The 16,492-nt window shown below is 54.2% G+C and overlaps 1 protein-coding gene across 15 annotated transcripts in view; it reads right to left on the reverse strand.

The window, feature by feature from the left end:
* Positions 1-11,613: 11,613 nt before the first annotated feature.
* HDAC4 (histone deacetylase 4) overlaps positions 11,614-16,492 on the reverse strand; it is a 289,653-nt gene continuing 284,774 nt past the window's right edge. For all 15 annotated transcript variants that reach the window (XM_059054872.2, XM_059054871.2, XM_067027304.1 and 12 more), the window contains one exon: positions 11,614-16,330. In XM_059054872.2, coding sequence (XP_058910855.1) covers positions 16,291-16,330 — 40 coding nt within the window. In that variant the 3' untranslated portion in view covers positions 11,614-16,290. The remainder of the gene's footprint in view (positions 16,331-16,492) is intronic.

Here is a 16,492-nt window from a genome sequence, read left to right on the forward strand (position 1 = left end):
GTGACACTTGCCTTCTGTGCCCCAAACACTGTGACCCCCTCCCACCTGTCACATTCTGCTTGGACCTGGGGACCTAGACCCAGGGCCCAGCCCTGTACCCAGGCGCCCCTCGGGGGGTGGAGGACGGCCACCACCCTTCCCGTGGGGCCTCCAAGGAGGGGGACAGAGGCTTGGAATTGTCCTGAGATCCGGGCGGCTGCTGAAAGCCCCCTGCCCTCCCCCCAGAGAACACCGCACAAAATGTCAGGGGGGTCCCAGAGCTCCGAAGCCCCCAGACTCCCCGGGGCGCTCCAGGTCAAGAGCCCCGATGTAGTGGACCCCCTCAGACGCTACCCCAGCTGTGCCAGTGCCCCCGGCTCTCCCGCGAAGGCTCTGCCTGAGCCTCCCGGGGCCGCGGTAACAAACTGGGGGCTTAGAACTACCGAAATGGATCCCCTCACGGTTTGGAAAGCAGAAGCCGGAAGTCGAGGTGCCGGCGGGGCCGCACTCCCTCCAAGGCTCTGGGGACCCTCCTTCCTGCCTCTCCAGCGTCTGGGGTCCGAGCACCCCTCGGCTTGCGGCCGCAGCACCCCAGTCTCTGCGTCCGTCTCCACGTGGCCTCTCCTCTGTCTCTGTGCACCCGTCATGGGGTTTAGAGCCACCTGAACGGCCGGGGACCATGTCATCTTGAGATCACTGGAAGCAGGACTTAGGAGGCGGGCATCTCTCCGAGGGACCATGGCTCACGCCACTGCCGTCTGTCTCAAGGTCAGAGGGGGCTGGCCGCCCGAATGAGTGTCTCCTGGCAAGGGCCGGGCAGTGTCCCAGCCCCCAGCTCCGTCCAGGGAGGGGCTGAAGAATGCTCACTACTTGTGTGGGACGTTACGGTCAGCCTCAGGCCCCGGGGAAGCAGAGCCCAGCCTTCTGGGGCTGCAGCACCCGGTCCGCTCCCCACAGGGTCTGGTGCGAGGTCTCCGGGGGAGATCAGAGGGCAGGACTTGGCCAGGGGTCACTGTCAGGACAGAGGAAGAAACGCCACCCTGAGGCTGGCGAACAGCCCCGCCCTCCCAGCCACCTCGGTGTCTCCAGAGGGTATTGGGGGAGGGGAAGGGGACGCTTCTCAGAGGAAGCTCCACTTAAACTGGGGCTCAGGGGCAGGAGAGGGGTCACGGGAGGGCGGGGGAAGGGACAGCCATTCCTGGCGGAGGGCGCAGCAGGGCCCAGGAGGCAGGGCTTGCACGGTGCCTTCCCGGAGGCCTTCCCGCAAGAGGGAGCAAGGTCCCGGGCTGATGGTCAGGGCAAGCTGGTGCCTGAGATTTTAGCGGGGCTTGTGTGTGAAACATGTTCTGTGCTCAGGGACAGCCAACCAGGCCCCGGGCAGGATCCTCGTTCTTCGGGCCCTCCTCCCCCCGGGCTCAGCTCACCTGTGTCCGTGCACGGGACACCGGGGATGCCCATTCTCGGTTCGGCACGGCCTCCTCACCCGCCCCTGCGCGGGTGATTCTGTCCTTCCGACCTGAGCGGCTTGACAGAGAGCAAACGTCTTTCTGCTCGTGCTCTAAGATGTGCGTTTGCCTTATTTTCACCTTCCTAAAAGGTACCACACCGTGTGGCGGTGGCAACGCGGGCTCCCCAGGAAGCAGCCCGGCGAGGCTGGATGTATCGGGAGGTGCGGGTGCCTGCACGGAGGGAGGGAGGGAAGGGGCAGGGCCGGGCAGAGGGGCGCCCCGAGCTGCGGCGAGGCCTCAGCCGCCCTCCAGCTCTGCGGCTGGACGGCCCTCCACCCTGCCGGCCACTGGGCGACGGGCTGCCTGCCATGGTCCCCCACGAATGGCCGCTGGTGCGGGCTGCGGGCTGCTGCAGGGCGTGGGGACACGGTCCTTCCGTCCCGCAGGCGTCCGGGCGGCACCCATGTCACCTCCCCTGCAAGAACTGAGTTGCATCCCTTTAACCATGTTGAGCAGCTTGTGACAAAGTGATGCTGCCAGACAGAGAAAATACCGTGGGACAGTAACAGCATTGGTGACAGCCTCGGCCGGCCGGCCTGTGCTCAGGGCTTATACCTCGTCGAAGGCGGTCCTTACGGCGGTCTGCGCGACGGCCAGGCTGCCCGCCCCTGGATCTTGGGGCTGGGCGCCCTGCTGCCCTCCGACAGCTGCCTTCTCTGGGGGGTGCGCCCCAGGGTGGGCCCCTCCAGGGGCCTCTGCACACAGGAGGGCGGGACGGGGATGCCCTTCTGGGCTTGGGGCGGAGCTCAGGGGAACGTGCTAAAAAATACTCTCCCCGCATTTTATGTTTTTCTCTCGAACAGCTATCTCATTCCTTGAGGAAACTGCTCTGTGGGACAGACGTTGGGAAAGATGGCTTTCTAATCAAGCTTCATTAATGTAAATGAGGTGAACTCGGAGCACTAGATACTCCTTTCTATCACGAAAGGGAAAAAGAACTATCCTCAGGCCACTATTGGAGATGACCCTTTCCCTGTCCTCTTTGGATGCCAAGTTCAAAGGCACAGCTTGGCTTTCTTCATTAGGTTTATACTGAATACCATGCTTGGTCCTTGCTTTTTCCGCTCTCCAGCCCCAAAGGCGTGCTCCTCGCGGAGGCCAGCGGCGACGGTCTGCTCAGCCCCGGGGGGCCGCCGCCGCCACGTGCCCAGCACCTTTCCAGGTGTTTCCAACTTTTCACTAAATAATGCTGCAATGAGCATCTCCACGCAGAAAACATTTTCTGTCATTAGATTGATGTCCCTGGGACCAATTCCCAGGGTGAAATTACCAGGTCAAGGCAAGGTTCTGAGTAAATATTCTCCCGTCTGTCTGTAGCCGTGACCTTCCGCCAACAGCGACCGCTGAGCGGCCCAGGTCCACACGCTCTCCTTTGAATGGACACACACAGCCCACTCGCACCCCCGCCTCCCCCCAGTAGCGTTTTTCTTTCAGAGGGTTTTGTTTGTTTGTTTGTTTGTTTGCGGTACGCGGGCCTCTCACTGTTGTGGCCTCTCCCGCTGCGGAGCACAGGCTCCGGACGCGCAGGCGCAGCGGCCACGGCTCACGGGCCCAGCCGCTCCGCGGCACGTGGGATCCTCCCGGACCGGGGCACGAACCCGCGTCCCCCGCATCGGCAGGCAGACTCTCAACCGCTGCGCCACCAGGGAAGCCCTCAGTGGGTTCTTAGGTTACTCACAGGGCTTCCTAGTTTTCTGTGTGGTTATTGAACAATTGTGTCTCATCTTCTGGGACTTGTCCGTGATTTTTAAAAGAAAATTTGTGTGAGTGTGTATGGATTGTAAACATTGAACCTTTGTTGCATTGGCTTCCTGGTTTGTTTGGTAAGTTCAGTGTCATTAGATTGGAAGGTTTCGTATTTTCTTTAGTCGCATTTATCAACGTTCTTCCTTTGTGACTTCTCATTTCTATCACTTTTTTCCATTATGGAAAAATTCAAAGAGACATGGAGATGCCCACACTCCTGGCTGATCTCCCTTGACCCTCTCACCCGGCTGGTCCCCTACACGTGGTGGGGTCACCGTGCAGGCGGCCCTCGCCCCGAGAACCCCACGCTCTGGCTGACGCCCCCAGCCCTGCCTCCAACGGGCATATGCTCAGTGACTTTCAAACACGCTCAGTCCCGCCATCACTGCAGAGATGAAGATACACACCTGAACCTTCTTTCAAAACAGGTTTACGGCTCCATGTGGTAGATTTGATCCACCTGGATTTGTTCTTTATCATTATTTTTTAATACATTTATTTATTTATTTTTGGCTGCGTTGGGTCTTCGTTGTTGCACGCGGGCTGTCTCGAGTTAGGGCGAGCGGGGGCTACTCTTTTTTTTTTTTTTTTTTTTTTTTTGCGGTATGCGGGCCTCTCACTGTTGTGGCCTCTCCCGTTGCGGAGCACAGGCTCCGGACACGCAGGCCTAGCGGCCATGGCTCACGGGCTTAGTTGCTCCGCGGCATGTGGGATCTTCCCGGACCAGGGCACGAACCCGTGTCTCCTGCATCGGCAGGCGGATTCTCAACCACTGCGCCACCAGGGAAGCCCTAGGGGGGGGGGCTACTCTTTGTTGTGGTGCACGGGCTTCTCATTGCGGTGGCTTCTCTTGTTGCAGAGTGCGGGCTCTAGCCACCTGGGCTTCGGTAGTTGTGGCTCGTGGACTCAGTAGCTGTGGCTTGCAGGCTCTAGAGCGCAGGCTCAGTGGTTGTGGCGCACGGGCTTAGTTGCTTCGCGGCATGTGAGATCTTCCCGGACCGGGGCTCGAACCCGTGTCCCCTGCATTGGCAGGCGGATGCTTAACCACTGTGCACCAGGGAAGCCTTATTTCGATATATTGATACAAAATAGAGAAGTGGTCTTTCTCTGGACCGCATAAGTAGTAACTCCAATACAGTACATTCACTACATTCGCTAATCTTTCTATTTTGAATTCATAAGAAATAGTTTGCGTTTCTACCGCAGGATGGGCCTGAGTTGACTCGTCTTATAACATGTTCCTGGACCTTGGCAGGTCTTGCCTCCTACTTGCCTTTCTCCAAGTTTTTTAAAAAAATTTCTATTGGAGTGTAGTTGATTTACAATGTTGTGTTAGTTTCTGCTGCATAGCTAAGTGAATTAATTATACATGCACATATATCCACTCTTTTTTAGATTCTTTTCCCATATAGGTCATTACAGGGTACTGAGAAGAGTTCCCTGTGCTATCCAGTAGGTCCTTATTAGTTACCTATTTTATATATAGCAGTGTGTATATGTCAATCCCAATCTCCCACTTTATGCCTCCCCTCCCCTCCCCCCCCCGATATCCATGTTTGTTTTCTACATCTGGGACTCTATTTCTGTTTTGTGAATAAGTTCATTTGTACCATTTTTTTAGATTCCACATATAAGTGATACCCTACGATATTTGTCCTTCTCTGTCTGACTTACTTCTCTCAGTATGACAATCTCTAGGTCCATCCATGTTGCTGCAAATGGCACCATTTCATTCTTTTTTATGGCTGAGTAATATTCCATTGTATCTACGTACCACATCTTCTTTATCCATTCCTCTGCCTTCTCCGAGTTTTGACTGCTGTTCCTGGCTGTGAATTGCTCAGGGACTTGTAAACCCAGCTCCACCCCAGGCCACTTGAACTTACTGAGTCCCCACATGAAGGCAGGTGGGGCTGGCATCTTTCTATCAGGGTCTTGGTTGATTTAGGGGGTCCTGGCCCCTTCATTGTCACTCTGCAGCCCTTCTTCTTGGGGGAGTCACAGGAGTGGAGGGGGCGGGGCAGGAGGGTCGGGGTTACAGCAGGAGGTGGGCGGGGTGCAGACGGAGGAGGAAAGAGGTCGAGGCGTGACTCCCACGCTCCCCATCAGTGCTGGGGGGCAGGCCTGCAAGTCAGAGCTGACCCCTCCTTGCCCGGCAGCCCCCAACCCCCAGGCCCACCCCCGCCCTGCCAGGGGACACTTTCATCTCCTCCTCTCGGGCCCCCTGAACCCTATCCGTCTACCTCTCCAGCACCTGCCTCCAATGTTCGTGGAAATCTTGACCTGAAGTCGCAGCAGCAACTGTGCTGTTAGGAAAGTGCCCTGTGGCCGTAATTACAGGCGTGGGCACAGTCGTGGCCCTGCGAGCAGCAACTGAAAATCAGAAACAAGCCAGTTTCGTCTCACACGTCAGGAGCCGCCCCTTGACTGTGCGGACAGCAGAGGACTTGAGGGCCCCCCTGCACACCTGCTCCTTTTACAGAGGAAACTGCGGTCCCGTGAGGTCACAGGTCACACCGCCGTGCAGGGCCATCTCTGCCTGATCCCCCTTCCAGGCGAGAGCTCTGGGAAATTTAGCCGGGAAGGGGGAGGCCCAGGGGGCCGTTCTCCTGGGAGGGATGGTGGGCTTTGCCCACACCTGGTCTGCACAAGAACACCTGGGCGCCTGGCATGGGCTCCACGTGGGGGCCTCTTGGGTGGGTGACCTGAGCCCCCGGGGCCCACGAGGAGGAAGGGCCTTCTCCTGGCTGGGCTTGTCCAGCAGGGAAACGGGGCACCTGGAGGCGGTGAGGTCTGTCCCTGGAGGCTCTGTGCAGAGGCTGGAGCTGTGGAGTTTCTGGTTCGCAGCGGAGCTCAGAGGCTGGACCCAGGGCTCTGTCTCTGGGGATTCTGTGCCTGATCCGATTTCAGCGAGGATGGCTGGGTGGGGGAAGGGAGAAGCCCAGGGCCCCACCCCCGCCTTTCCCCCTGGGGTGGGCAGAGAGTGCGAGGAGGAGTTTGGGGGCAGCTGGGGGTGGAGGCCGGGACCCTGCCCTACATCCCACGGAGCCTCCTGTGCAGGGCGCTGCCGCGGAGGACGACCGGCCCCAGACGTCCCTGCGGCGGGTGTGCGGGCCCTGGTCCAGACGCCGCAGTCGACGGTCCCCGGGGCGCCCGGCCCGCTCCGAAGGCGGCTGTGGCCCGTGCGTCAGAGCGTGGTCTGCGGAGCAGAAAACGGGGATGCGAACAAGAGGCTCGGCGTGAGCCCCGTCCTATGTCCAGGCCCTCACGCCGCCTCTCGTGGATGTGCAAACTTGGGCAAAGTATTTGAACTTCCTGAGCCTCAGCTTCCTCGAGTGTCAATGGGTGTAACCACGCTACCCACCCAGCGGTTCCTGGGGGGTTCAGTCAACGCAGGCCCTGATCCACGAGTCCTTGGTGAGGCGGGGCCACCACCGAGGGTCCCGTGTCGGGTGGGACCCGCCGTCTCCAGGCCCAGGGGCTCCGGAGGGCGCTCCCTGTTAGAATAACTTACACCTTCACCTCCTAACTCCGTACATGTGGATTTCAGACTTTGTCATGACACCGTCTGGGTGGGTGTTTGTCTGAAGTGGGCCAGCCTGGGGGGCGATGGGGACAGCTCAGGTCACACCCGTTGGCTCGGCACTCAGGACGTCACAAAGCCAAGCTCCGCACCGTGCTCTGGACGTGACCGGCCACCACGTTTTCCGTGGAAATGATGCATTTCACTGGACACGACTGTGCGATCGGCCACGTTCCTCCTCGGAGTGAAGCTGAGACGCGATGAGTTCGTGAGAGCTCATGCTTCAGGCCTCGCGATGGCTGCTTCCCCGGCGCATCTCCCACTGCAAATGTCTTTGCACGGCTGCAGCCAGCAGTTCTGGGAACTGTCAGAACAAGCCTCCTAATATTGTGGGAAGCTCCTTCTCACCAGACTTGGCTCTGGCTAACCCACTTTCACCATGAGGCCCAGAGTGAGAGTTGACAGAAAATACAGCGACCGTCCATGGTTCCTCCCGAAGCCTCTCCTCGTCTCTAACCACACGCCTGGCCACCGCCCCTCACTCACTGCTCCCTCCCAGGCTGGCGGCTTCTCCTCCCCACCGGCCCAGTGGGGGTCGAAATAAAGACGGGGCTGTAGATCCCTTTTTGTTACCTCTCCGTCAGCGTATCACCCTGAAACTGTGAGGGTCAACAGTTCTCATCCTTTGGATGATGTTTCTTCATTGGTGGTAACCTTGCAGAGCCATGGTCTAACAGCTCTTTGAAATGCCCTTTGTGTTTCTGTGGTGATTTGGTCTAAGCAGCATCCCGCAGCATCACTGCTCCGTGTGAGCAAACTCCCAGGAGGCTTTCCGTCCTGCTCCGTGTCGTCCTCGAGTCCCCAGTCACTGGCCGGCAGGAGCCCACAGCCCTAGCTCTGGGCCTGGCATCACCTGGTGGCTTCCTTTAGGGTCTGAGTACCTCTCGGCCCGTCAGTATTGGGCGCCACGTCCTTTTCTGGGGATGGAACACGCCGGAGTGATTCCAGGAAGGGTGAGCGCCTCCGATTTGTTAGGGCACCGTGGTGACAGCCGCCCTCCTGTTGTCCTCGGTGGGCTGTGCCCACGCAGCCCCACACCTGACCTCGTACCTTTCCACCGACACAGAGGTCTCTCAGGTGGAGATTACTGACCTTGTAGAAAGGGCCCCAGTGCCACGAGGTCGCGGGTACGGTGGTCCTGGCGAGGTTTATGGAGACTGGCCTGAGCTCCGTGGCAGAGGTGCAGTGTCTCTCTCAACACCCCTTCTCCCTCCTGTAAAAACAGAGCTCACCTTTCCAGGTTCACCTGCTGTGAAGACTGCACTTCCCAGCCTACCTTGCAGCTGGGGGCAGCCACCTTCTGGGCCCAGGGGTTAAGCAGAAATGGTGTGGGCGATGCCCGGGAAGTGTCCCAAGGAGCCATTCTGGGCTCTGGGGCAGGCCCTGGAAGCACCTAGAAGCACCTGGGAGAGGTGTGGGCTGGCCCAGTGCCACCTGCCATATCCCGCCCCGGCCGGCAGGGATGCGGGGAGGGCAGAACAGGGCGATGTGGGCAGCAGGGCTTCTGGGGGTCTAAAAATGCCACCTCTAACCTGGCCTCCCAGGTCTCGCAGGAAGTGTACTCGTCAAGAAGGGGGTTGGGGGGGAGAAAATATTTTTATTGAATACCTCTGGAACTTGATTTATAACCTCAACTCACACATGTGAGTCTCCATTTGAACTCTTGCCTCAGGCTCTGCAAGTTACTGGTGGATGTGGTAGATCCCCAGGGATCCACCCATGCAGAGATTACCTGTGTCGTCATGTATCACTCTGTCATGTATTCGACTGTCGGTTACTCACCCTGTTTAATCTCCAAGTGGCCTTTATTAATTGGGTCATTTGTAGAGACGTGGATGGATCTATAGACTGTCATACAGAGTGAAGTAAGTCAGAAGGACGAAAACAAATATCGTATATTAACACATATATGTGAACCTAGAAAAATGGTACAGATGAACTGGTTTGCAGGGCCTAAACAGAGACACAGATGTAGAGAACAAACGTATGGACACCAAGGGGGGAAAGTGGTGTGGGGTGGTGGTGGTGGTGGGATGAATTGGGAGATTGGGATTGACATGTAGACACTAATATGTATAAAATGGATAACTAATAAAAACCTGCTGTATAAAAAAAATACATTAAATAAATTCCAAAAAAACCCCCAAATTTCATTAGCCTGAAGTCCCGACTCTCTGATTTCAGAGGGTGACTGAATTCTTGTTGATATTAAGGATGTGTCAGGAAATATAACACCCTAAAAGTGCACCCAAAAGGTTTAAGTGGGCCAACTTTCTCGGTCTTTTTAATTTGAAATATTAGCTGTGTTTCACGAGAATCAGATTTAAAAGATGCTGAGTATTTAGATTAGAAAACGATTTAGTTGCAAACCCCAGTTTTTTAATACACTCAAATATCAGATAAAGGGGTTTTAATTGGCCTTAGAAACTGGGAACTTTGCACCCATTTTAGTTTTTGTGCACGAATCCCAATACTTGCATGAATCAAAATGCACAGTTTCAACCCCGTTTTCCAAATTGGAGCTTTTGCACTACCGGCAGAGAAATAAAATGTTACTTTTAAATTCAAACCAACGTAGTTTAGCCCATCAAAAGGTGTATTTTAAACAGGAATATTAAGTGCATTTAAAAATTAAACTTCAAGTCTTACATATTTATTTAAGCCATATAATATTACCCTTTAAACCTTGCTTAAAATATTTAGTATGAGTGAGGTACGGAACGGGAAACGTTTTCATTTTTGTAACTGTAACCTTTGAGTGCTTTTACTTTTTTCCTGTAGGCGCTGTAACCAACCATAAAAAACAAGCAAAGGAAACAAAACAAAAAAGGAGACAGTTGGAGAAGCTTCGACTTTGGCTGGCTATCTGACGACATTAAGGAACAGTCCATTTTTAAAGCATGATGTGGTATCGTGTCCTGTTTAAGAAAACAGTCCCTATCTTCGAGGGACGTCTACTGAAATATATACAGGTGGGTGATGTGCTGTCGGGATTTGCTTCCAAGTCGCCCTGTCTGGGGGGAGAGGTGCAGCCTACACGGACGTGGGAGTGTTTGTAGCGAATGAATGGGTGGGGGACACAGAGGGTCTCAGTACTCTTCTTCCTGCTGCTCTGTATTTGGCCAAACTTCTGATCCAGTCCATGCTGGTGGGAGTGAAAATCGGTAAACTGCTTTGGGGAGTGGCTGTCCTGATTTAACAGAGCTGATACTATGCAGGGCCAGCAACTCCTCCTGGAGAGAGCCCCAAACGATACCCAGTGCAGTGTAATTTGTGGAGGAGAAAAGCCAGCGACAGCTTACATGCCTATCGTGTCAAGAGGGCTGGGTTGTGCATGTGGGGGACAGTCATGTAACGAAATAGCACATGGCCCTTGTAATGAATGCCCTAGAGGTGTGTGCACAGAGGAGTTGAGTCCCAGTAACACACTATGGGATGAAAAAGGCATTTACAGTAAATACTTGCACCATATGCACTAACTTCTACTTTTATGGAGATAAAATTATGCAGCAAAGATGCAAAAATATGGACAAGATGTCCACACACCAGTTTCAGGGCAGCGTTTACTCTGGGGAGGGAAGGGAAGAGCATACTGGGCTGACCTGCATCCTCCATGTCTATTTGTGACGTTTATGGCAAAATGGGACCATGTGCCACATGTGACGTGTGTTGTTTTCTCTCCTCAATGTGGTTGAGGTATTTAATACGTTCAAAAAATATCAGTGCTTTATAACACACATTAAAAAATAATTTTCAGGTAAAATGATCCAAAAGATATGTCACAAAAAACCTACAGTGTGATAAAACTGAAGAAAAGCTGCCCTCAGGAATCTCCTTGCCCTAGAGCTGGAAACACTTTTTCAAGGTTTCTTTTCATTTGCGTCTGTTTTAAAAAAGAGAATTCCTGTTAGAATAAGATCCTCTCATTTGGGGTAAATTAATAAATATATCCTCATAAAAATCAACTTAAGCTTGAAAAGGCTCAAGTTACATTGGAGCTTCCTGTTTCTTCACATTGCCTGCATCAGTCAGCTATTGCTGCAATGATACTGCATAACAAATACCCCCAACTCAGTGACTCCAACTCCTAGTTTCTTGCCTGGGCAGCTCTGCTTGTGTCTGGAGGTGGCTGTGCTCCACAGGCTTCACCCTGGGGCTCAGGCAAGGGGGTCAGAGGCCCCTGGGTATTGCAGGCTGGGTTCCCAGGAAGCAGACCCTGGGTGGAGTCTGGTGAGCACTCTATTTTTTATGGTGTGTCCTTGGGGTCAACAGCTAAGAAAGGAGAGGAAGGGAACAGGACTTGACAGAGGGAGAGTCCAGCTGGGGGGCAGGCTGACCCCACCAGAAGTAGCTAGAGGGGGCCCTGAGTTGGGCCAAGGGGGCTGGACACTTAACCCGCACCCCCTCCGATTATTAGTCACTGGACATGGGGGGCCTGGGAAGGGGTGTGACCACCGGGGAAGTATGGTGGTCACCTGGGGGTGGCAAGTGTTGGCTGGGGGCCGTGTTTGCAGACTCACGGCCTCCAGGAGAGAGTGCCCGGCTGTGGGGAGGCCGGGCCTCTGGTCCCCTTCCCTTTGGCCTCGTTCACCTACGAGGTCATTTCCAGACCAGGATTTTGGGGAGAAAATAGTGCAAGGACTTGAATTATTGGACATTTAAGTGAAGACACTCCTGTAGGCCGTCTGTACGGGTGGAGGGTGACAGGGCTGCAGATGGGCTGGGTCCCAGGAGCCACCCCCCAGGGTCCCCGGCACAGAGCCAGCGAGGATGGGAGCACACGGCAGAAACCACAGGTGGGAGGGCAATAATGCTCTTTATTTACACCACAAGAGTGACAAGTCGTATGATGAGGTACAGACACTGGACTCCGGGTGAAGTGGAGTCGGCCGTCGGGGGGGGGGGGCACCTCAGTCGGTGAAAATCCACTCACAGAGAAGGAAACAAGAATGAGAAAACCAAGAACAAAATCTCCAACTCCACCGAGCAAAGGAAAGAACCACTGGGAGGTCCAGACAATCAGAGAACTGATTAAGTTACAGATGAGACGGGTCTCTGTTACCAGCGCGGCGCCTGCATTAGCGCGAACAGGCGTCGGGTGGGACAGGAAGTCGTCACCACTGCATTTTCCACGACACCGCGAGGAGCTCTTGGGCGAACAGGGCCAGCCCCCTCCCGTAGACATGTGGTGACATGTTTGTCACTCTCGTAAATTGGAAAATAGCGCCTCCACCGTGGAGCACACACACCAAAACAACAACAACGACAAAAACAAACAAACTGTCTGCTTTCTTTTTCCTTCAATAGGAGGCTTTTAATCATGTCAAAGACAGAGTGAGCTGGGAAAGCTCTGCTTCATTACAAGGAAGAAATGGTTTCCTCTCGATGCAAAGTATGATTTTAAACCACAGTGCAGCACAGTTCACGACTGCTGAGTTTAAAGTGAAATCTTAGCCATACATGATCTAAAAGTCAGGAAAAGTCGGCACAGCTGTGCGGAAACGGCCGCTGGGGCCTCGGGTTCCCCAGCGGAACCGACGGCCACCAGGGCTGGGGGTGGGGGGCGGCGCTCACCTTGCCCCTGAGCAAGGAGAGAAGGGAAGAAACCAAACAGAACAAATCCCTCTAAATCAACCCGAGAGAGACACAGGCAGTTCACTTTGAATTCTGCGTAGTTTCCCTAAAACACTGTTTCCACATAAATACAATAAACTCTATTATTGGTATGTCACAAGTGCTAGATAAACTTTTTTCTTAATATGACAAATGTTTAAGTAGTCCTTTTTATTTTTCTTACATTAAAAAGTACAATTTCTTAAGAATAAGTTCAATAAGATGCAAACGTTCCCCCCTCCCTCACTCTCCTTCAAGGTTTTGTTTCATTTTACAGAAAAATTCCCATCTTTTGTGTCTGCAAATGTCATGGGAGGGGAACAAAAAGGCATTTCTCTTCTCCCCAAAAGCTGCCGCGTCTGGCGTGCAAAATCCGTATACAATATAAAGACATGCCGCTCGTAACAGCCCATGCAACCTCGGTGTAGGAAACTTAAAAAAATATATTCGTATGTATTTTTATATATATATTTATATATGTATCAATGCCCATAAAACACGTGGGCCCAAAAGTCTACAAAAAGAAGAATGGAATGAACGCACAGCTGTGACCAGGAGAGAAGGAATGTTCTGATCAAAAATTAAAAACAAGGAATCCCATTGCTAGTGCTGCAAAAATCAGACCAGTAGAAAACGGTCCTTCCTCTGGAAACAAACTCTGAAAAGAAGTAAAGAAAAACCCAAACACTTTGACAAAGTGGCCCTTCAGAACTGGAGGGGCGGCCAGTCCCCGGGGCTCGGGTGCAGCCCAGGGACGGCCGCCTGCTGGTGGGGCTTGGGCACGGCGTGGCGCGGCTGGAAGGCCCCAAGGCAGGGTGACACCACGAGTCCCGGGGCATCACGGGGTTTCCCCGCAAAGGGATATAAAGTGCTCACTTGCTGACCCCCGGCCAGTGCCCCCAAGGCCTCTGCAAAGGAACAAAAAGGCCAAAGGTCCAGGGACCACAGAGGGAAGGTGTGAGGGGCCCTCCCCGAGGCGGTGGGCCTGCGGGCACTCCAGGTGGGCCCTCCGCCGTCTGCCCTGGACGGCTGGCCGTCGAGAAGGGCTGTGTCTTTAAAGAAAAGAAAAGGCTACACGGTGCTGCTTTAAGCACGCCTGTGAAGCTGGAGTGAGCTGGCAAATGACAAGGCTCCCCCTACCGGGCCTTCTGCAGAGGAGGCCTCTGCTGGATGAGATTAGAAGTAAATCCCCCCGAAGATTTTACTTGGCCACCAGGGTCCGTGTTACCCATCACCTGTAAAGAATGCCAGATGATGTGTTCCTCCTCAGGAGCCACGGCTGGCGGGAAGTGGGAAGGCAGCGGGGGGAGGGGGGGTCCCCCGCAGTAAAAGGGGGCTGAGAAGGCCAGAAAAGCTGGCCGGCCGGGCCCTGCCACCGCTGTGGCCGCTGGGCGGATCCAGCTGTCCGCACACTCCAGCTCCCCCGGCCAACTTGGGCCTCAGGGCAAAAGGCCAGGAGGGGAGAGAACATCAGACGTGTCCCAAGGCCTTCCTGTCCTGCCCTCAACCACTGTCCCAAGTCTGACCGACAGCAGCCCGGCGACCAAGCCAGTCCAAGAATCTGGATTCTCTTGGTCCAAGTCTGGCTGCGTCAGAGTCTCCTTCAGAAGCTACCCTGTAAACGTCGCCAAACTTGAGACTTGGCTGGGGGCTCCCGGCTGGGGGCAAAAGCTGTTCTGCACGCCCTCAAATCAGAACCTGACGTACACTTTGGAATGACACTTGGTGGCTTCAGGTGCTGGAAAATAAGTTACCGGTAAAAAGTGACTTTCAGTTACTGTCAAAGAGAAAAAGAGCAAAGGCTGGCTGTCCCCGTCAGGAGTCGGCCGTCCCTGCGGGCCCAGGCTCCCTGCGGCCACAGGCTCCAAGATCCGGGCCTCCTGGCCGGGGCCCTACCATACGGCTGCGGCAGAAAAACCCAGAATGGGTGCCGCCCGCTCCCCACCCCCCCAGGCCCACACGTTGCTGACATGCTTACAAGGTCTTTGGAAAAGTGAAGTGAAAATTCTATCCTGACCATATGGTCAGAGAAGTTTAAACATGAGCTTTGTGAATGCTGACGGCCCATGGTGTCTGGCAAACCCCCCACAACTCAGCGCTGTGATGAGCCCCCCCCCCGAGCCCACGATGCACAGACGGCGAGGAGGGCCCCGCGCTCTATGTCCAGCCGAGGGACAGGACCAGGGGAAGCAGACCTCAGACCCTGCTGCACATTTGGTGCTCACTCTGAAAGTAAACTCTGTGCTCACTGTACAAAAATAAACAGAATGAGAATAATAAAGAAAGAAAACACCTTCCAAAGTTAAAAAAAAATGTACAAGCAAAAGTTCAGAAAGGAAGAAGTTTAGATGTTATTACCATTCAGAAAACCGCTAAATGGTGAGAAAAAATGTAAAATTCACAAAACAATGCTTATTCAGGATCTTTTTGTGAAAAATTCATACAAAATCAACAGCAAATTTATATTCTTTGCTATAAAAACTCATTAGGTACACATGTGCATGGAGGCTTGGAGTGGGAAGGGGCCGGGTCAGAAAATAATTAAAATGAAAGTACAATCTTGCAGGGCAGTTACCCCGTGGCGAATGTGTGATTGAAAGCTCTCCAATCTGGAGTTCAGAAATACATGAGCTTCAAACTAGATCCCTTTCCATAAGCACCTTGATAGCTAATTCACAAGTCGTTCATTCGCCAGGGACCTTTACAATTTGCATTTATTATATATATATACTTTTTCTATAAATGCATTATAAATATTTTATCAAGATGTCATAAGAATCAAGTTTCTTAGCTTGGAATACATTGGAATATATATTATACATATATATATTTATTTATACCTAAAATTTAAGCAATACTTCATGCTACTTGCTTTTAATAAAAAGCATTCCGATCGTAACACTGCAAGTGTGCCTAGGACATGCTTCACAACCAAATGGAGATGCTCAATTGTTATATGATGTACGAGAAAAGAACACTTTGGATTCATTTAAAATTTGTTGGACTTCAAAACCCCCAACAGTATTTGCCACATTTTTGGAACTACCTCCATTTTTCAACAGCAATCAAGTGAAACGGGGTGGCAGGACCTCAGCCCTCCGGAGCTGCCGGCCGTGGCCGCGCTGCTTGCGGAGGGCCCGGCCAGCAGGCACCGGCCTCTGGTCCCACCAGCCACAGGGCACTGTCCCACCGACTCCTGCTGTTTATTTTTTCTTAAGGCATTGTTCCTCAGACTTCAGAAAACCCAGCCACAAAAATCCATCAGAGCAATAAAAAGAAAGGCACAAACGCGCGTCTTCCACCGGCTTTGAGAAACCGAAGCCAGCTTCCCGCGGGCTCACGTTTCTGTTTCGTCCAGTTTTTCTCCCTAAACGCTCGCCCGCTCTGTGCCCCGCCCCACCGCGCACCGCGGCGTCGGCGGCCGGAGCCGGAGCCGTGGCGACTTTCTCTTCAAAAGAAATAAGCTACAGGACGAGTGGAGTGGTTTGCACGGAGACTGTGGAATTGTGGGGAATCACCAAACCGTGAGCACCAGTTTTAATCAAGTTTGCTTTGTGTCGCGAGATCTTTGATTTTCAGTTTCTTTTTCTCGTGTCGGCTAGATGCGCAGCTCTGCCCCGCGGCGCCACAGGCTTCCTGCCTCTGCGGCCTCCCTGCGGAGCCCAGAGCGCCTGTGTCCGCGCGTCCCGGCGTCTGTCCGGGTCCCGGCAGGCAGAGGGCCGCCCGCCACCGCCGCCGCCGGCCCCGCCGCACCTGCGGGCTCGGACAAGGCCGCGGCAGGACGCAGGGCGGCAGCAACTTTTCTCGGCGGAGCTTCAAGACGGAGACAAACGAACAAGAGAACCGCAGCCTCGGGCGCACCTACAGGGGCGGCTCCTCCTCCATGGGCTCCTCGTCGGGCCTGTGGGGTGGCCCGGGGGAGGGGGCGGGGGTGCGGGTCGACGGCGGCGGCGGCGGCGGCGGAGGAGAGAAGAGCAGACGGTGGGTGGGCGGAGGTCCCCTTCGGCCAGGGCTGCTGCCACCCCACCGCCCCGCCCCCGACTCCGAGCTACCCCTCCACGCT

This window comes from Kogia breviceps, chromosome 2, assembly GCF_026419965.1.
Source record: "Kogia breviceps isolate mKogBre1 chromosome 2, mKogBre1 haplotype 1, whole genome shotgun sequence".
In the NCBI taxonomy this organism is placed as follows: Eukaryota; Metazoa; Chordata; class Mammalia; order Artiodactyla; family Physeteridae; genus Kogia; species Kogia breviceps.